This window comes from Mytilus edulis, chromosome 9 (genome assembly GCF_963676685.1).
Source record: "Mytilus edulis chromosome 9, xbMytEdul2.2, whole genome shotgun sequence".
Taxonomy (NCBI): domain Eukaryota; kingdom Metazoa; phylum Mollusca; class Bivalvia; order Mytilida; family Mytilidae; genus Mytilus; species Mytilus edulis.
This window is the reverse complement of record NC_092352.1, coordinates 28145508-28167885: the sequence shown is the minus strand read 5'-3', so window position 1 is coordinate 28167885 and position 22378 is coordinate 28145508. Positions and strand designations below refer to the sequence as shown.

The 22378-nt window shown below is 31.8% G+C and overlaps 1 protein-coding gene across 1 annotated transcript; it reads right to left on the bottom strand.

Annotated features, from left to right (window-relative positions):
- Window positions 1–9425: 9425 nt before the first annotated feature.
- On the bottom strand, window positions 9426–22374 carry LOC139487990 (NAD-dependent protein deacetylase sirtuin-1-like). The gene is made up of 10 exons (XM_071273284.1): window positions 22252–22374; window positions 21068–21126; window positions 19700–19793; window positions 18285–18529; window positions 16750–16902; window positions 15949–16096; window positions 15286–15365; window positions 14413–14599; window positions 12455–13255; window positions 9426–11738 (listed from the first exon to the last, which is right to left on the bottom strand). Exons 1-10 carry the CDS (start codon window positions 22325–22327, stop codon window positions 11122–11124), a joined length of 2460 nt encoding a protein of 819 aa, XP_071129385.1. The 5' UTR covers window positions 22328–22374; the 3' UTR covers window positions 9426–11121.
- Between the last annotated feature and the right edge of the window lie 4 nt (window positions 22375–22378).

Sequence of the window (22378 nt, the reverse complement as noted above, 5' to 3'; positions counted from 1 at the left end):
GCTTTAATACAACTGTCACATAACCTTAACATTAACCAAGATAACTAAACAAAGACCAATTAACCTTGAAAATAAGGTCAAGGTCAGATGAACCATGCCAGGCAGACATGTACAGCTCACAATGCTTCTATACAACATATATAGTTGAATTATTACTTGTAGTTTTAGAAAAATAGACCAAAACACAAAAAACTTAACACTGTGCAATGAACCGTGAAAATGAGGTCACGGTCAAATAAAACCTCCGCGACTGACATAAAGATCATAAAATATTTCCATACACCAAATATAGATGACCTATGGCATATAGTATTAGATAAAAAGACCAAAACTCAAAAACTTAACTTTGACCACTGAACCATGAAAATGAGGTCAAGGTCACATGACATCTGCCCGCTAGATAGGTACACCTTACAATCATTCCGTACAACAAATATAGTAGACCTATTGCATATAGTATGAGAAAAACTGACCAAAACACAAAAATTTAACTATAACCCCTGAACCATGAAAATGAGGTCAAGGTCAGATGACACCTGCCAGTTGGACATGTACACCTTACAGTCCTTCCATACACCGAATATACTAGCCCTATTGCTTGTAGTATCTGAGATATGGACTTGACCACCAAAACTTAACCTTGTTCACTGATCCATGAAATAAGGTCGAGGTCAAGTGAAAACTGTCCGACAGACATGAGGACCTTTCAAGGTACGCACATATTAAATATAGTTATCCTATTACTTATAATAAGAGAGAATTCAACATTACAAAAAATCTGAACTTTTTTTTCAAGTGGTCACTGAACCATGAAAATGAGGTCAAGGACATTGGACATGTGACTGACGGAAACTTCGTAACATGAGGCATCTATATACAAAGTATGAAGCATCCAGGTCTTCCACTTTCTAAAATATAAAGCTTTTAAGAAGTTAGCTAACACCGCCGCCGCCGCCGCCGCCGGATCACTATCCCTATGTCGAGCTTAGTTGCAGGCTCGACAAAAAACCCTAAGGATTCATCAAAAACCTAAATACATGGGTCGGTTAAGCATATATCAAAGAACACCATATATACATGTACAATTTTTGTTGAAATCGAACAAAGTTTAATTTTGGACCGCAATTTGGACCAACTTGAAAACTGGGCCTATAATAAATCAAAGTGCTGGATAGCACCTCTGGAAAGTTTGCAACTGTATATGTGTATTATTTCAAATAGGTTATTGACGTGTATTATTTTAAATATGTATTTAAATCACTGTTTTGATTTTTTTAAACTAAACCATTGTCTCGCCAGCAATTTCCAAAAATCACTTTTTATGCCCCATTTATGAGCATTATGTTTTCTGGTCTGTGCGTCCCTTCGTCCGTCCGTCCGTCCTTCCGTTCGTCTATCCCATTCAGGTTAAAGTTTTTGGTCAAGGTAGCTTTTGATGAAGTTGAAGTCCAATCAATTTGAAACTTAGTACACACTAGAACACACCCGTGATATCGCGGGTCTGTGACTGAATTAAAGCATATAACTATGCCTACGCCTTATTTTAGTATTGGGATTGTCATCTGATAAAGTAATGCCGATTATAAGATGCACAGTGTTCTCTGCTTTCAAAATCTGTCTGTTTGAACCCGTCGACCTGGAACTTATCAATTATTGGTAATATTAATTGAAAACAAAAGGTCCTGGAATGGAGTATTTTTTAATTAACAGCATTGTTCTATATTTATTAATCTAGTTATAAATAAAGTTGAATTCTTTGATTCGCTGTTTTATGTCATGCTCGCTAACAAATTGAAAACTGTACCTATACGCCTTATTTTAAGTCCAGATTTTTAGTACTCGTATTGTCATCTTAGAAAGTCTTACCGCTTAAAATACTACAATAGGGAACAATTTGACAATGATTGAATTTAGTAGTGTCAACCCTGTGACTATGACCCGTGTACATGGCAAAATCCGAAACACTGTTTGGTGGTGCGCCTGTCAGATGAGAAACGTACCGATAAGGTAATAGGTGACAGGTGAATATTAATTATGTGGAAGAGTGCTGTAATTTTTAATCAACACCATTGTCCTATATTAGATATATATAAAATTGAATTCTTTGATTTGTCGTTTTTACCCCATGACGGCTGATAAATTGGACCTCGTCATTTTAGTATTATAGTTGTTCCCTATGATATAATCTTTCTAATTTTAATGCCAAATTAGAGTTTTTACTCCATTTTCACGGTCCACTGAACATAAAAAAGGATAGTGCAGATGGGGCATGCGTGTACTGGGGACACATTCTTATATATATATATCTATACTTCTAAATCTAAAGACCGTTTTTATGTTTATGTTTTATATATAAAGGTATATATACTTGATAGGGTATACTGAACATTTCACCCCTTTACATCTAGAATGGTGAAAGTGACGCCAACAAAATTCAAACTTGACTTGTGTTTTGTGGTTGCGTATAAGTTTCATAAAATTTGGTTCAGGCAAACTAAAGTAAGAGAACAGAAATCAATTTTGGGATGTATGGACGTACGTACAAGTAAGTGACGTACATACTTACAGAAAAAAACAAGGATAAAACTCAATATGGTGGGGGCATAACAATAGTAGTATGACCTCAGGAATAAAAAAGTTTATATACACTAGATTCATACAATGTTGATTTGAGGTGATTATAACCCTGTAACACATTTTAGTTGCTGCTGCGTAATTGCCATTGAGGCAATGACATTTGAGATTTTTGTTTTAAGCCATTTATTTAATCATTGCCTCTGTGGGGACACATTATTAACTATAGGTCAATCTTAAACCAGGTGCTCCGCAGGGCGCAGCTTTATACGACCGCAGAGGTCGAACCCTGAACAGTTGGGGCAAGTATGGACAAAACATTCAAGCATGATACAGCTCTGAATTTGGATTGTGATCAAATTTTTGACATTACATGGTTTTTTTTTACACAAAACAAATGCCAAGATTTTACAAATCAATTAAAGATTTCTTCTTCAAACTTTTTAAATCTAAAATTAAATAGTTGACACAGCATAGGTTTCTGACACAGAATGAATGTGGTCTAATGAACTTAAAAGGTTTTTTTTGCCTTTGAGCAAATCACTATGCTGTTGAATATTAATCCTCTCAAAAAAATGTTTGAAGAAATTTTCTTTTTATTTATGAAATCTGAAATGAGAAAAATTTAACCCCCCCCCCTTTTTTTTCACATCCCCGTTTCCCTTTTTCAAAACTGATATCAATTCAAATTTCTAATGGAGTTTGCAACAATAACTACTCATTTAAATACATCATAAAATATTAAGATGTAAAAAAACTGCTTGTTATCACTGAATGGTAAAGATTATTTAAATTTATCAGTTGGTAGTAAAAAGTGTATATGTTACAGTGAATTTGTATAATCAGTGATTATGTAGAATCCCTGAAATGTTCAGGGATTATGTAGAATCACTGGCTAGTTTAGGGATTATATATAATCACTAAAATTTTCAGGGATTATGTATAATCACTAGAAAAAACGTCAGGGATTCTACATAATAACTGAAATGAAGAAATAGTTTTATTTATAAAGAAAATGAATAAAATTGAAATTATTTATTCTATAAAATCACATAAAAACATAATTATAAAGTAACATAAATTGTAAATGTTAAGCACAATATATCAAAATGATAACCCAATTTTTTTTAAATGTTAGGCACACTACATGAAAATGTGAAACACAATATATCAAAATAATATGCTTCACATCTGTTATTACCACAATATCCACATTTTAGAAAACCTTTTCCTGCACATATCGAATCAGATTTTAACGACACGCCTAAGTGAAATAAAGTGTTTAGTAACACATCTGAAGGTACCCTCCATCAAAAGATGGGAATTTGCAACCTTGAACCGGTTCGAGCAAGAAAGATACCATGTTTTGTAGTCAGGCTATATCCTTTTTCAGACTTTTTTTTAAACAACGGTCATTATGTTTTTCGGGTTTCCCTTTCCTTTTTTACCATGTGGAATTGCTATGAGAATATTACACCAAATGCAATCTTCCTCTAAAATTTGTTTCTATGTGTCAATCCTAAATTCTGCCTGTTTTCCTACACTTAGATGCCTAAGTTCTCACAGTTTGAATGTCTTGTTCATTTAAACAAAAACAAAACCACACAAAACAGATGTTCCATAATCTTCTTCACCGTTTGCTTTATATGTATCACAAATAACATGCTTTGTGGATTTAAAAATAGAGCATAAATAAGGCCGTTAGTTTTCTCGTTTGAATTGTTTTACATTGTCATTTCGGGGCCTTTTATAGCTGACTATGCGGTATGGGCTTTGCTCATTGTCGAAGGCCGTACGGTGAACTATAGATGTTAATTTCTGTGTCATTTTGGTCTCTTGTTGACAGTTGTCTCATTGGCAATAACACCACATCTTCTTTTTTACCTGAATATTTATTTGACGCTGGCTTTTAATAAACAAACAATATATGTAAAGCTATTGCTATAAAGGGAATGTTAATATTATTAATTTTGAAGTCTTCAACTTTATCTCGAAACCCTGTGTTGGTTATATCTTTTAGATCATCCTCTGTGTTTAAAAGCAAAATTATTTCATCTGGCAAGGAATTAATGGAAGAAAAAAAATATAATTTGTCTATATTATTTTTTTTTATTAAACATAGGGTCATTGAATTATTCATAATCCCTGAAATCATATTAGGGAATTTGTAGAATAATTATTAAAATGTTCAGTGATTATGTAAAATCACTGGTCATTTTCAGGGATTATATATAATTACTAATGATTTTAGTGATTCTACATATTCCCTGAAAAATCAGGGATTCTACATAATCCCTGATTATACAAATTCACTGTAACATATATACATTGTATATTGTATATAACAAAGATTTAAGTTGATTATGGACAAAGAAAGATAACTCCAATTAAAAAAAATTCTTGCTATTGCACAAATAGGATATTTCTTGCTTACTATTCTGGACAAAGAAAGATAACTCTAATTAAAAAAAAATTTGCTATTTCACAATATTGTGCAATTAGATATTTCTTGCCATTGCACAATACTGTGCAATTGAAAAGACTTGCTATTGCACAATACTTAATATAATAATTTTAGATCCTGATTTGGACCAACTTGAAAACTGGGCCCATAATCAAAAATCTAAGTACATGTTTAGATTCAGCATATCAAAGAGGCCCAAGAATTCAATTTTTGTTAAAATCAAACTTAGTTTAATTTTGGACCCTTTGGACTTTAATGTAGAATTTGAAATTTGAAAACAGGACCAAAAATGAAGAATCTACATACACAGTTAGATTTGGCATATCAAAGAACCCCAAGGATTCAATTTTTGATGAAATCAAACAAAGTTTAATTTTGGACCCTTTGGACCTTAATGTAGACCAATTTGAAAACTGGACCAAAAAAACTTCAATAATCAAGAATCTAAGTACATTTTTAGATTCAACATATCAAAGAACCCAACCAATTCATTTTTTGTCAAAATCAAACTAAGTTTAATTTTGGACCCTTTGGACCTTAATGTAGACCAATTTGAAAACGGGACCAAAAGTTGAGAATCTACATATACAGTTAGATTCGGCATATCAAAGAACCCCAATTATTCAATTTTGATGAAATCAAACAAAGTTTAATTTTGGACCCTTTGGGCCCCTTTTTCCTAAACTGTTGGGACCAAAACTCCCAAAATCAATACCAACCTTCCTTTTATGGTCATAAGCCTTGTGTTTAAATTTCATAGATTTGTATTTACTTATACTAACATTATAGTGCGAAAACCAAGAAAAATGCTTATTTGGGTCCCTTTTTGGCCCCTAATTCCTAATCTGTTGGGTCCTAAACTCCCAAAATAAATACCAACCTTCCTTTTGTGGTCATAAACATTGTGTTTAAATTTCATAGATTTCCATTTACTTAACCTAAGGTTATTGTGCAAAAACCAAGAAAAATGCTTATTTGGGCCCTTTATTGGCCCCTTATTCCTAAACTATTGAAACCAAAACTCCCAAAATCAATCCCAATCTTTCTTTTGTGGTCATAAACCTTGTGTCAAAATTTCATAGATTTCTATTAACTTAAACTAAAGTTATGGTGCGAAAACCAAGAAAATGCTTATTTAGGCCCTTTTTGGCCCCTTATTCCTAAAATGTTGGGACCAAAACTCCCAAAATCAATACCAACCTTCCTTTTATGGTCATAAACCTTGTGTTAAAATTTCATAGATTTCTATTCACTTTTACTAAAGTTAGAGTGCGAAAACTAAAAGTATTCGGACGCCGGACGACGACGACGACGACGACGACGACGACGACGACGCAGACGCCAACGTGATAGCAATATACGACGAAAAATTTTTCAAAATTTGCGGTCGTATAAAAATCATACTGCCCCAGGAATAAAGTGAAGATAAAAAGTTTGATAAAAATAGCTTGATCTCGGTCTTGATACACTGAACTATAATATTCTTAGAAGTAGTTGATGACTCAGTTGCTTTTAAATTATACGGATACTATGATACTAATTGTCATTAAGACAATGTTTTTTCTGTTGACAGTTTGATCCACTTGAACATGCTGAACGAGTGAAGGTCCTTATATCCACATTGGAATGTGAAACAGCTAGTATTTAATGAATTAAAAGTTTCCAAATGATTTTTGGCATCAAAACTTTCAGATCGATGTCAGTTTGACAAAAACAATGCACTTTTCTATTTATTTCTATAAGCCGGTATTTACCTTTAATCGTCCTTGGCGTGAGACATAAGCCATATAATTATCGATTATTTTATAGTCTATCACCTGTGTATTGTTAAAATAAATCAAACCATTATCACTTGTCAATTATCCGACAATTTTGTCAAATATCAACTTGTTCTCGCATACCGGACTCTTTCGATGCACTCGGGCTTTTACTTATTCAATAATAAACAGTTGTAAATATCGTACATCGTAAAAAATAGTGCGGGAAAATGTTCATTCATGAAATATTCATGAATGAAACGCTGTCTCGCGTAGATTTCTTTGATTTTCTCTTCAGCCAATGGCCGATCCGCAAAGAAGTGTTTGTGATACTTATTTTCAATATGAAGCTAAATTCATCTGAATTGTCGTTGAACATTCATTCCTTTTTTATTCAAGCTGTAATCTTTTCAAAAGAGTAGCAACTCAAAGTATCCAAGAATCAGAAGTCGAACACTAGTACTACATTATCTTGGAGCAGAACATTGGGATAGTCTGTCTCACCGGAAGTTGAGGCCGACGCCTAAGGAAAGTAGCAATAGCAAGCTATAGCAAACTTTCCAAAAATCTAAATACAGGTTTAGATTCAGCATATCAAAGAACGTCAAGGATTCAATTTTTGTTAAAGGAGCACTAGCTACGATATATATAAAAAAATAAAGTATGATTTTTTTTAGATCAATCGTTAGTCAAATTGGAATAATCAAATAATAATTTGCTTTTAGCAATTAATTTCCTTTAATTTTGTTGAAATAAGCGATTAAACATAATTTTTGACTGATTCACTTGCAAGTGAAAACGTCATCATCATTCTAACCGGTATTCATGTGAACTTCAAGTTAACCCCTAGCTAGAGATTGACAATGCATGCATTGTACGTGTACTGGTTATTTAAAGAAAAAGAATGTCAACAATGAAAGTGAAACTACGGTAAATCATTTGATTACTAATTCGATGCACATAAAATCATTCGTATATGGTTAAAAACAATGAGAAACATCTATTTTTAATCTATATAATAAAATCAAGCAGACCTATAAAAATCCAATTGCACGTGTTGGTTTAATCTATTCGTATCTTTATTTTTGTTTACATCGCTTATATGATCATCTGAGGTCAAATCGATAGTTAATTAGATGGCGTCTGGACTAAAATACACACGAAACGAACCTATAAATTATCTACCCCATGCTCTGTAAACTGTTTATTTTAGACTTTTGATAGTTTGGATAAATATTTTACCTTGTTATAAACCAAATATGAGAATTTGAGTCAAATCGGTAACAATGAATTTGACAGCTAGTGCCCCTTTAAAATCAAACTTAGTTTAATTTAGGACCCTTTGGGCCAAAACTCCCAAATTCAATCCCATTTTATGGTCATAAACCTTGTGTTTAAATTTCATAGATTTCTATTTACTTATACTAAAGTTATTGTGCGAAAACCAAGAATAAGGCTTATTTGGGCCCTTTTTTGGCTCCTAATTCCTAAACTGTTGGGACCTCAACTACCAAAATCAATCCCAACCTTCCTTTAGTGGTCATAAACCTTGTGTCTAAATTTCATAGATTTTTATTTACTTAAACTAAAGTTATGGTGCGAAAACCAAGAAAAATGCTTATTTGGGCTTCTTTTTGGTACCTAATTCCTAAACTGTTGAGACCTCAACTCCCAAAATCAATGCCAACCTTCCTTTTGTATTCATAAACCTTGTGTTTAAATTTCTTTGATTTCTATTTACTTATACTAAAGTTATTGTGCAAAAACCAAGAAAATGCTTATTTGGGCTCCTTTTTGGTACCTAATTCCTAAACTGTTGAGACCTCAACTCCCAAAATCAATCCCAACCTTCCTTTTGTATTCATAAACCTTGTGTTTAAATTTCATTGATTTCTATTTACTTATACTAAAGTTATTGTGCGAAAACCAAGAATAAGGCTTATTTGGGCCCTTTTTTTGGCTCCTAATTCCTAAACTGTTGGGACCTCAACTCCCAAAATCAATCCCAACCTTCCTTTAGTGGTCATAAACCTTGTGTCAAAATTTCATAGATTTCTATTTACTTAAACTAAGGGCTATTCCAGAAAAAAATGTATGGGGGGGTTGGAAGGCACTTTTTGTCAGCACCCGCCACCCAGACAATTGTAATTGAGACTTATAGTGCATTATAGTGTGAAAAGTTGCTCTGATACCCATCACCCATGTATTATTAATATAATGTGCCTTCCAACCCCCCCCACCCCCCATACATTTTTTTCTGGAATAGCCCTAAGGTTATAGTGCGAAAACCAAGAAAATGCTTATTTGGGCCCTTTTTGGCTCCTAATTCCAAAACTTCCAAAATCAATCCCAACCTTCCTTTTATGGTAATAAACATTGTGTTTAAATTTCATAGATTTCTATTCACTTATACTAAACTTATAGTGCGAAAACCAAAAGTCTTTGGACGACGACTACGTACGAAGACGACGCCAACGTGATGCCAATATACGACCAAAAAATTTTCAATTTTGGCAGTCGTATAAAAACAACTAAATTCAATTGTAAGTTACACTAACCCTTTATAAAAGAACCAGTAATTTTTCTAGTAAAAAGAAACAAGTTGGCCTCAATAAAGAAAACAAGAAATATTTATAAATCTGTAAATTGTTATGAACAATACATCTTTAATATTTCAAATTTGAAATAAGACAAATTGATTATAATACAGATCCCATGTCAATGACTCATTTACTACGACCAGACAATGCTCTGTATCCCTTAATGTTTTAGTAATCATTGCATTAACCAATGAAAATACAGCATGTTTTTGGTATTTAACATTATAGCAAATTCTGAAAATCTTGAATAATTTTTAAGAAAACAGAATGCTGTTAGATCATTGTAATGTGGAAACAGGATCAGTATTTAATCAAATTAGAAATAGGATATACATTTTTTTGTATTATTTATATTATTATTATTCATTGTCAATATTAAATTTTTTAAAATAAATAAAAATATTTGAATTGAACATTGAATGGTACTTACTTTTATTCAAAGGTACTTAAAAAAGGAAAGAAAAGAGAAAAAAAAACCTTCAGGTAGATTTTAGAAAAAAGATTTTTTTTATGTTTTGAAAAACTTGTTACTCCGAAATGACCATTTGAATTCTGAATTGAAAGTAATGTTATCTTCCTTTGAGGAGTTGAAAGTATTCTAGATTACTTGTGTTTTAAAACAAAAATTGTGCAGTTTTCAAACTTTCACATTTTACACAGGAATGTGCCAAAATAAAAGTACAATCCACATTTGTATGCAGAATAGTCTTAAAGATAATGAACCACACTATTTGGTCAATCCCATAATGAAATTTAAACAATTTCAAAGTCATCAAAAATTTAACATGATTTATCTCCCCTAAAATGTTCAGTCTTGCATAGATTTTGAGAAATTGATCAATCTAGTAACTAGAGACTGAGAACTGCCTTAAACTGGAAGTTTTCTGTTTCACATTACTCAGTCTCAAAAAACATTTTTTTTTTATGAGACAAATTATTTTTTTTTAATATAATTTTGAGCATATTTTTCAAACATTTTTTTTCATGCAAAATATATAAGTACATCAAAAACTAGACAGTATGTTTTTTCATTATCTTACTTTCAAAGAATTGCTGCAAATTGCTGAAAAAAGAATTGCAACACAAACCACATATACTTTGGATTCGTTTTTATTTAGTACTGTGGATTCATCATTATTCGTTGGATACCATTTTCCATGGATTTCAAGGGTACAGGGGAACCACAAAATTAAATGTTCAACTAATTTAAAATTTTCTATTTAAGGTAGATTACTAGATTTATATGTAGACTTATGTGTAAACTTTGGCAATGCCATGAAATCAAATATCCACCTAAATGCAAGTTTTCCTCAATCTACTAAAATTGGTACCCATTATACATTTGTAAATAAATAAAAAATTAAATGAATCCACAGTAGTTGATGAGTACTACAGTTGTGAATGTTAGGGTAAAGGTGAACCATTTGAGAATTCAACAAAAGCAAACCTTTAGTCTGTTGTAACAATGAAATCAAGTAGCTATGAAAATATCCATGAAAATGTGTACCAACAAATATAAATGAATTATAATTATAATGGAAAATGATAAACATCACACAGGGATTGCCATTGTTGCAGTTTTGTTAATATGACAAAGATAAAACAAGAGCAGGAAATGAAAAAATAATTTTTAAACAATAAACTGTAGAAAACAATGATTATAGTACAATGCCATTATTCTGTGAAATGATCATACACCATGTTATATATTGTCAGACTGACGTAATTATGAATCACTGTGTTTGTCAGCTGATTGAACTTGTCTTTCAGGTTCCTCTAATTCATCATAACTTTGATGCATCCCATTACATAATTTTTGCAATGGTTTTGTCTTGTGTTGAGAGTCATATTTTAACATTCCATTTGAGGTGTTTAGATCTGTTTTACAAGATAAATTTGTCTGATCACGGAAAACACTATTCACAGGGTTGTTGATGTCTTTTGTTTCATTGTTTATTGAGCCCTCACCATTGACTAGATGTGATTTTGAATCTTCCTTTTCACCATTTACAGAAGGGAGAATTTTGGAATCATTCCTTTCATCACCATTGACTAGTTGTAATTCACAATTTTTCTTTTCACCATTTGTACAAGGGAGAGTGTTTGAATCTTTCCTTTCCTCACCATTGACAAGGTGTAATTCAGAATCTTCCTTTACATCATTTACAGAGGGGAGAGTGTTGGAATCGTTCTTTTCATCATCATTAATACTGTTCTGTGATTCGTCATCTGATGAAGAAGACATTGATGATATATCGGAGTCAGAATCATCCTCCATATCAGAATACACCTCTGCTCCAGAAAATACATATCTACTAGGAGGAAGAAATAAGTACTGTTTACCTGAAAAAATAAGAAGAATTTGTTGAGAAATACAATAACATCCTTGAATCTGAGAACAGTCATCAAATCAGGATGACTACTGGATTTGTGATTTGATTTTGCATTTTACACTTAAAATTTCTTGACTAGTTGCGTATTGATTTTTTTATACAGTGATTTTATTTTTCTATTTTTTAGAAAATTAAACAAGAATGTGTCCCCAGTACACGGATGCCCCACTCGCACTATCATTTTCTATATTCAGTGGACTGTGAAATTGGGGTTAAAACTCTAATTTGGCACTAAAATTAGAAAGATCATATCATAAGGAACATGTGTACAAAGTTTCAAGTTGATAGGACTTCAACTTCATCAAAAACTACCTTGACCAAAAACTATAACCTGAAGCAGGACCAACGGATAAAACAGACAAACAAACGGACAGACGGATGGATGAATGGACTTACAGACCAGAAAACATAATGCCCCTCTACTATCATAGGTGGGACATAAAAATATAAAATACAAAATCTTTCTAATTTTCATACAGTTATGCCAAAAATGAAAGCTTTAGCATTAATTTTTTTTAATTGTTGAAAAATTCAGTATTCAGTAAGTGTGCTTATTGACAATTCCCAATCAATCAGTATGTAAAGTGAAAAAAATCCATCTCAATTGAGTAATAATTCTATGGATGCATAATTTGATCATTTTAGCCATTTTAGGTAAATAAAAACCTTCTAATCTTTTAGCAAGACTTCCATGATGACCTGATTTCCACATGTTAGTTATCTCAAAGTCTTCATCGTCATCATCCTCCTCATCTTTGGGATCATCAGACAACAGTAAACCATTCTTGTTGCTATCCACTGCTAATGCTGAATTATTCTTTGATTTACCAGACAAAGAACTGTCTTTGCTATCTAGTTTAGAATTTTCAGAAGTGGTCTTACTTCTACTTTCATCAGCTACAGATCTGTCTTGAGTCTCTGATTCAATTATTTTAGAACTGGTCTCTAGAGAAGTATTTCCATTAATAGTTAGACCATCTGTTTCATCAGTCTTTTGTGAAGTAATTACCGGACTAGAATCTGATTTATTTATAACAGTACAGCTTTCACTATTGTCCAACACAACACTGACCGGAATGTGTGGCTTTTTGTCATTTTTAACACTGTTATTTTCATCTATCTCATCACAAACTTTGACATGCTGTAAGTTGGACACTTCTTTGGCTGTCTTTTGATCACAGTTTCTGTCATCTGATTTACCTTCTTCACTTTTATTTTCAAGTGACCCCTGACCTTTGACATCATTGTCACTGCCACTGTCATCAAGGTCTGACGATGTTGGTGTTTTTAGTTCACATTTTGATATTTCATGAAGTAATGGTGATCGTGATTTGTTGTCCCAATTTAAATGTTTACACAGCTCCTCAACAATAGCATCACAATCACCAAGTAATTCAACATCAAAGTTTAAATGTTTAAGAGGTTCTCTATTGATGAGAATCTGAGGTACATCTTCAGGCAATGAATCTGAAATACATAAAATTACATATTTAAACCTATAGTTAAGTATAATATGCACCTTGAATAATACACATAAAACTTATATACTACATCTGTATAAAGTAATACAATATATATGTCAAGTTTCAAATCAACAGGTTATACTCTCTAAACTTAGAGCATTTTTTGATTGGTAATTGTTCATTCTTATTCAATTTAATAGGTTTTTTGGTCATCTATTGTACTGTTAGCATAGACCTATTAAGTGCTTTTCTTGTGTACGGATTTTTGTAGTATGTTTTGTTATGCATTTTTTAATAACTCTTCTGCTTGAAATTGAAAAAGCAAGAAAAATTGATGTTGCGACCTATATTTCATACTTTATCTTCCTCTTTCCTGTATTGTTCCATAAATATCTTGAGAAAAAAAACCACTCTTATTTTCAAGAAACTTTCTTGGTATAAGTGCCACTGGTCCCATTTTGAGAGATGACACAACTTACTTGGTATAAGTGCCATTGGTCTCACTTTGAGAGATTACACACACCTTACTTGGTATAAGTGCCACTGGTCTCACTCTGAGAGATGACACAACAACTTACTTGGTATAAGTGCCACTGGTTTCACTTTGAGAGATGACACAACTTACTTGGTACAAGTGCCACTGGTCCCACTTTGAGAGATGCAGAACTTACTTGGTATAAGTGCCACTGGTCCCACTCTGAGAGATGACACAACTTACTTGGTATAAGTGCCACTGGTCCCACTTTGAGAGATGACACAACTTACTTGGTATAAGTGCCACTGGTCCCACTTTGAGAGATGACACAACTTACTTGGTATAAGTGCCACTGGTCTCACTTTGAGAGATGACACAACAACTTACTTGGTATAAGTGCCACTGGTCTCACTTTGAGAGATGACACAACCACTTACTTGGTATAAGTGCCACTGGTCTCACTTTGAGAGATGACACAACAACTTACTAGGTATAAGTGCCACTGGTCCCACTTTGAGAGATGACACAACAACTTACTTGGTATAAGTGCGACTGGTCTCACTTTGAGAGATTACACACACTTCACTTGGTATAAGTGCGACTGGTCTCACTTTGAGAGATGACACAACAACTTACTTGGTATAAGTGCCACTGGTCTCACTTTGAGAGATGATACAACAACTTACTTGGTATAAGTGCCACTGGTCTCACTTTGAGAGATGATCCAATCACAATAAGTAGATCACATTTGTCTTTGTCTTCCGTCATTTGTTTGTGGAACTCATCAGACAAACTTTCACCAAAAAATACTATGTCTGGTTTCATTATTGACGTTGGACTGTCTGGAGGGCACACTGAACATTTGGGTATAACCTAAACAATAGAAATAATACAATAAATACGTTAAATTCTTTATGCAAAGTTGACATTAGAAGATTTTGGCTTTAAAAATCTATCTTTCTCAAAAATAGTTTTCTCACCTGAATTTGAGGTACTGTGGATTCATTATTATTCATTGGATACCAATTTGCGTGGATATTTTTGTGTGTATAAGTGAACAGTGAAATTAAATATTCAATGAATGAAAATTTTTCTATAGGCTTGTATGAAGACTTTGGCAAAACCACAAAATTAAATGTCCATGAACATGCAAGTTTTTCTTCATCCATGAAAATTGGTACCCATCAGTCATGAAAATAAATGAATCCACAGTATGATAAAACATTTTTTCTTAAAATTGATTTCCTTTAAAAATGTGTTCTAGAGGTATGTGCCCTTGTTTAAATTTATGTTAATTTAGAATTATGTACATAACAACAGTTTTAATCTGTAAAATTATTTGCTCAAGTTTTAAAACTAAAATACTAACTGTCCTATCTACATTTAGCAAAGAAAACCAGTTAATGGTATTTAACCTTGATTAAAGAAAGTAATTGATAAAATTGAGAATGGAAAAGGGGAATGCGTCAAAAAGACAACAACCTGACCAAAGAGCAGAATACCCTAAGCAAGTTTGTCTGTAATTGACAATTTTAGTAAAATCTTTAATATCTACCCACCTGATTAAATATATCTTCTCTTACAATTTCTGCACTAACTTTGTGTTTACATGACATACAAGTGGCTGTAGCAAAAGAACCTGGAATATATAAAACTTTGTTTTAATGATGAACAAGATATAAACAATATATTTCTCAGCTAGTATTCAGCACTGCTGTTGTTTGCACCTTTTATACAAATGTGTAATTATGATAAACAAATGTAATTTCTCTATGATTGCACATACTTAATCTGACCACTGAAGCATTAAATTTAAGTCAAGGTCAAGTAACAAATGTCAAAATTCATATATGTCAAAAATTGCTGTTGAAAGTAAAACTTAACAAAGATGAAAACTTTATTAGTATCTGATTTCCAATAAAAAGTTTTCATTTCACAAAAACAGCTTTCTTTAGTGACGAAAGAACTGTTCCTCTTTGACTGATAGAAAATTGACAAAAGGAAGAAATTTTATAGTTCTTGAATTTCAACAAACAATACTCATTCCACAATATAGCCTTCCTTTAGTGATGAAAGAATCGTTTGTTCTTCAACAACCAATATTTATCATTTATAAAATCAAATGGGGAATGTGTCTAGGGACTTACAGACAGACAAGGGTAAACCTTAATGCCCCCTCCGTGAAAGCAGGGGCATAAAAATAATTACTTCATATAACCTACCATGACATTGAATTACTTTAGTAATACCAGCAACTTGTTCCAGTGTGTCGATATTCTGTGTGTAGTTTCTCAACAATTTACCATGTTTCTCTATGGTATTTATAAACTTGTGTGAACGTGATGGTTCAAACTGACCTGGATATATTTCCTGCAATCAAAAATGAAACATTAGTTAAACAATTATATCAAAATCTATGATTGAACAAGGTTGTTTTTGTTTGAAGGGTTTTAATGTAACTTTCTTTTGAACTACATAAGAGTATTCAGTATTAATGGTTAAGGAAAAAATTTTGGTCATGGGAGTTCACCACCTTCAATGCACAACTGTACAACTGCTTTATCATAAATTTCACCTCACATGATTTTTTCATTTCCTACATTGTTCTTGATGCTCTAAGTATTATCTTGATTACATAGTGTTACAAAATCTAAAAGGATACAAAAAATGATTTGAAAATGTGTGGATGGCATAATTTTATTATGAAAGCCCTGCATAGATGTGGCCACAGTGCCCGAATTTATCAATTAAGTATCTTTGTCGATTTTTATTTGTACTTCATTTCCAGTTCAATCATTTTTCTAAACTGTCATGTAAAATCTTATTTGAATTATGTTAGGTTGATGTAATAACGAATTGGAATTATGTAAAGTTGAATGAATTATCTTTTGCCTGAACCAAGTCAGGAATATGACAGTCATTATCCATTCATTTGATTTTGCCATTTTATGAGGAATTTTCCTTTTTGAATTATCCTCGGAGTTCAGTATTTTTGTGATATTACTTTTTGATAAAAACTTTACCTTTGCAAATTTGAAGAAAGGTCTAGGGTCATTACTGAAGTAGTTGATATCAAACATGGCTTGTGGATCAGGTAAATCTGGGAAGTCTACAGCTAGGCGAGCATAGATTCCATCTCTTGATCGGAAATCTGGGATACCACAGGATACAGATACCTATAAAAATTCAGAATGTTACCCTTTATAACAATTTTAACTTGAAAAAAATAATACCATTTATAACAAATACAACTTGTAAACTATTCTACATAAATATCTAAAACATGTACAGTGCAACCAAAAATTTAAATGATCTAGGAGAACATAGAAGAAAATAACTTTTCACACAGTATTGTGTTACAATTATATAGGACATCTTAAATGTAAGTTTTAAACATACCTGTGAAAAAGAAAAGCACAATTTATATACAGCAGAATGCATTGTGTGTGTAGGTTAAGGTAGAATCTTTGGTTAGCTTAACCGTGAAGTCATTATTAGGCTATGTATACAACCCTCCTTTAGTAGTAGTTTAGTCCTACAGATAGATTAGTTATCTGCTGGACTAGCCTACTCCTTAAGGAGGGTAGTTTATCTTACATAATAATGATTTCACAGTTCAGCTAGCAAACAAGCTAACCAAAGATATTACATTGTACCTATAATTACACACTCAATGCATTCTGCTGTACCTATCCTGAGAAATAGCTTTTTGATTCAGATGAATTTAAAAGGTGTTCATAAGCTTCATTTCTTGTTTACCATGTGTCTTTGACTTTTATATCATTTTTTAGCACATGTTCTTGGGTATTGGAATACAAAATGTTGACTTTTGAAGTATTATAAATTGAAACCACACTTATAAGCACCATAATAGCTCAGTTGAAAATTCCAAATAAAGTCATAAGAAACCTCAAATTAAAAAAAAATATACATATGTTTTTTATAACTAAATGGATAGTTTTCATTGTACAACTTATGTACATATACTTTTTTCTGAGGAAAATTCTTGAATTTGTCCACATTTACAAAAAGTTAACTTATTTTTAATTGCTTCCAGGAAGCAATTCACCGACATATTTTCCATATGCATAGTGACCTGAGCGTAACCCTCCTCGTAAAAATCCGATGATCGCAATACACAGGGATCTGTCATCAAAATAAACAAATACCCATGCTTTTGTTATTTGTTTACTATAAGGTGACAATCGGTAACTTCAGCTTCAAAACACGGCATTTAATGAGCAGCCATATTTTTTAAATCATAACCATTGATAACAGACAGACAGAAAAAAAATTAACAATTATACGATATATTTGCGTAAAAAATGAGAAAATCGTGCACAGAGGACTAAGTTTATGATGTATACATGCATTGGTTCAAGAATTGGATAAACATATTTTTCCACCACTCACTCGTTTCATATGACTTTAACTTCTGAAGAACTTTAAGTTTTAAGAGAACACCCAAGCTTCAGTCAGTTTAAGGAGACTTTTTAAAGCTCTAACTAAACCAATTATATTCTAGACATTTTCAAAAAGTTGATGTTTTGAGACTTACCCCAGCTCCAGTAAGTACCATTATATTTGTACAGTTCTGAAGGAGTTGTATGACATCTTGTAGTGTGTTGATATGGCTCAGTTTTTTTCTTGGAGGTGGCTCTGACATTATATTAATAACTATCTTCCATAAAGTAAAATCATCAATGTCATTCGGGATTAATGTATCATCAGGTATCAACCCGTTCAGTATTGGGCGTGGGTTTACTCCATTCATTATCTGTTTGTGAATCCATGTCATAGCACCTGTTTTTCAATCAAAAATCAATACATAATTATACTTGAAGCTTGGTAAAGAATGAAAATATATATGCAATGTGATGCAATAACAATAAAAACTCCTGGTAGTCTTACTCATTACTAATCTCTTACTAATCATATTCTATTATAAACACAAATGATCATATTCTCAATATAAACACAAACAATCATATTCTCAATATAAACACAAATGATCATATTCTCAATATAAACACAAATGATCATATTCTCAATATAAACACAAATGATCATATTCTCAATATAAACACAAACGATCATATTCTCAATATAAACACAAACAATCATATTCTCAATATAAACACAAATGATCATATTCTCAATATAAACACAAATGATCATATTCTCAATATAAACACAAATGATCATATTCTCAATATAAACACAAACGATCATATTCTCAATATAAACACAAATGATCATATTCTCAATATAAACACAAATGATCATATTCTCAATATAAACACAAATGATCATATTCTCAATATAAACACAAACGATCATATTCTCAATATAAACACAAACAATCATATATATTCTCAATATAAACACAAATGATCATATTCTCAATATAAACACAAAGGATCATATTCTCAATATAAACACAAATGATCATATTCTCAATATAAACACAAACGATCATATTCTCAATATAAACACAAATGATCATATTCTCAATGTTAACACAAACAATCATATTCTCAATATAAAGTTATAAACACAAACAAAACATGGCACTTACACAATTGACAAAATAGGATTAAAGAATTGATTCTCTGATGTTATTTTAAAATGCATAAAGAATGATAAAGAAAGTGACAATCTGATTCTCTGACATTAAGTTACCATAGATATAACTCCCATAAGAATTGTCAAATCAAAATGAAGTTTTGTTGGTTTCTAATTACAGTTAAAACCGATTTATAAATAAATGCTAACATAGCATTCAGTTGTTCTAGAATTTGTTGCAGTCTAACATTTAGACCAATGAATTAAATACATCAAAGGTGAATCTGTTAACTATACAGAATGTTTGAATATGTAGCCCTATCAGCTCTGAATTTGATCAAATGGCTCTTGGAGGAAGAGTCAATTAACTGGGATTAAAGGTAAATAAATGTAAAAGCCTAAACAAACCTGATGTAGGTTTCCATGCTTCTTCAGATAGTCCTGACAGATTACTGATCTCGCTACAATTGTCAGAGTTGTCTGTTTGTGCCTCATGAACTTGCTGTAAACATACAAATACAATACATGATAAGGAACTTTGAATTATATCATTTTTATTATATTTACACAAAAGCGTGTGCATTGTATCTCAGTTTTCAAGCATCTGACATGTATGTACGTAGTTGGCTGGATTTACACTTAGAAAAGGTCATAGTTCTTACCTTTACCTTAATTTCAATGAATGACATTCATTCATAAATGGTAAATTAAGTCACAAATTAATCAAAACCTTTACCAAATAAATTCATAGATACAATTATTTGGTTGGAAATTTTGACTGTAATTGAAAAATTCAAAAACAGAATATCAAATCCTAAATCTTACTGTAATGCTGTTTATATACATTTTTTTAGGTCACAAACTTAGATACGATCCATATAAATTATTTCTTGATCCTATGAATTAACTTATTTTTTAAGATGATCAATTAAACAATAGTAAAATCTTTAAATATTGTTTATAGATTTTGTTTTTAAAATTAAAACACGACTAAATATACATTGCTTGACATGTACAGTTATGCAAACTCATGATATTGCATCTTGTCAGTACTGGCAACTTAAATTTTGATATTGCATAAGAACATGCGTTTCCATAACTGTTTGACCTTTTACACTAAATCTGTTGGATGTGTAATGGTTTATTCTTTGGTCCTTGGAGAAAATAATTGATTTATCAGTTGTACATGTTTGTAGTTGGCTTTCAATAACTGTAACTTTGGTGTTTTGTGTCCATATTTTCATGTTGGTGGTTTTTGTGCCTTGTATCAATCTTTTGAGTTAACATTATTGAGCAAATTGCAACTGATTTTACAATTTGTTTCTATTGTGTGCTGAGACACTTCTGTTTCAGATTAGGGTAAGGGCTGCAAACATATTAAACCCCAAAACATTCTTGATGTGTCCCTATCAGAAACCTGGAGTAAAATGGTGTTGTTGTTTTCATGCATGCCGGTTGTATTTGTTTATTGTTCAATTGATTTGTTATCAATAAGGCTTTTAGTTTTCTCGTTTGAATTGTTTCATATTTTTCATGTTGGGGCTTTTCCTGAGCTGACTAAACAGTATGGGTTTGTCTCATTGTTGAAGGCTGTACAGTGCCCTATGATTGATTACTACCATTTCATTTTAACCCTGGCCTGATGGTGGATAGTTGTCTCATTGTCAATTTTGCATGTACATGTACTGTACATGTACAAAAATAACATGTCATATACCACATCTCCTCATTTTTATATGTCATTTTCAAACATCATGTATAAATGTATTAGCTTACCTCAGTATTCCCAGCTTCATTATCTTTTGGTATATTAATATTAGAACATCCTTGTTGTTCTGAAAATATTTAAATACAACTCAAAATTGGGATTACAAGCACATGTAGACCATATGAACAATGTAATGACACAACTGAGCAACACAATAATATATACTAACGGGGATGGAAATTACTTCCAAAGGTTTAGTACATAGCTAACTGGGTCTCTAACATTTAGGAATATGACACAGGTTGAATTTTATAAAGACCAGTACATGGAACTTAATGCAATCTCCCTGATGAATCAAAGTCAGGAGTTTATTAAAGGCTTTAAAGCAATGAATTTTAAGTCTATATGCATTTGAATTTTTCAAATAGGGTCAATTGACATAAACTGTTAATGTCATTATTTATAATCAAATGACCTAAAGTTAGTACTGACTTATTAATACATGTAGTCCTTCTATAATGTTATAAGGTTGAAAAATTTTTTTAATATCCACTTCAGCCCTATTTTTTAATTTGGATAAGCAAAACATCTTGATAATTGATTTTGTTCCAAATTATGCAAAGGGGTTGGTGAAGTTGTACACATGTACAACTGATTAAATCCAACACATTGTTTTGTCCAGTGAACCCATGCAAAAATAATGAACATATAAAAGGGTCAAAAGATCTTCCAGAACCATGTGATGCTCATTATTGGTTGTTTTACTTTTTATAGCATGGGCAACAATTCTTCATCTTTATACAAAAGATCACAAATACAGTCCACATATGAAATACAGTTTTTATTAGAGCTTTGGTATCGAAAAAAGAAATAAACTCAAATTGAAAACAAAGTGAAAGTAGCAAACTGTTATAGAGTTATTCCCCTTATTCTATAAAAACAGACTGGATTACAGCCCTTTGATCTATTTATAAATAATTTGCAACTTTGTTTTTATTTTCTGACAGGTGTAACAAACAGCTTCAATAAATATTTTAATGTGAAGTTACATTGTTGGTTAAACACCTTCCATGGATAAAAAATGTTTTCTTTGTCTGAAAAAAGTAAAAATCTAATAATAGGAATGAATCATCAAAATAAGGGAGGTAAGTTTCGGGATTTCGTAGATTTCAATAATAAATAAGTAACATCCCGCTTATATATTACACATTTTCAATACATCGATTGATGCTTTGTTTTATTACATGTATACCTGAATCATCAGTACCCTCTTCATTGAGTTTTTGACGTTTGAAAGGTGGTTCATTTTTTAGGGGTTGGTCCGCCATTTTCCTCGATAGCTCTGCGCAGTCCTTCGACGCAACTTCCTGTTTCTAATT

What these genes read in the sequence shown, in the direction of transcription:
- LOC139487990 (XM_071273284.1), bottom strand. Translation starts at nt 22,327, where the DNA reads ATGGCGGACCAACCCCTAAAAAATGAACCACCTTTCAAACGTCAAAAA. An exon ending in AGAGGGTACTGATGATTCAG is followed by an intron (nt 21,127 to 22,251) that starts GTATACATGTAA and finishes AAATATTTTCAG; the next exon opens with AACAACAAGGATGTTCTAAT. An exon ending in GAGAAGATATATTTAATCAG is followed by an intron (nt 14,600 to 15,285) that starts GTGGGTAGATAT and finishes TCTATTGTTTAG; the next exon opens with GTTATACCCAAATGTTCAGT.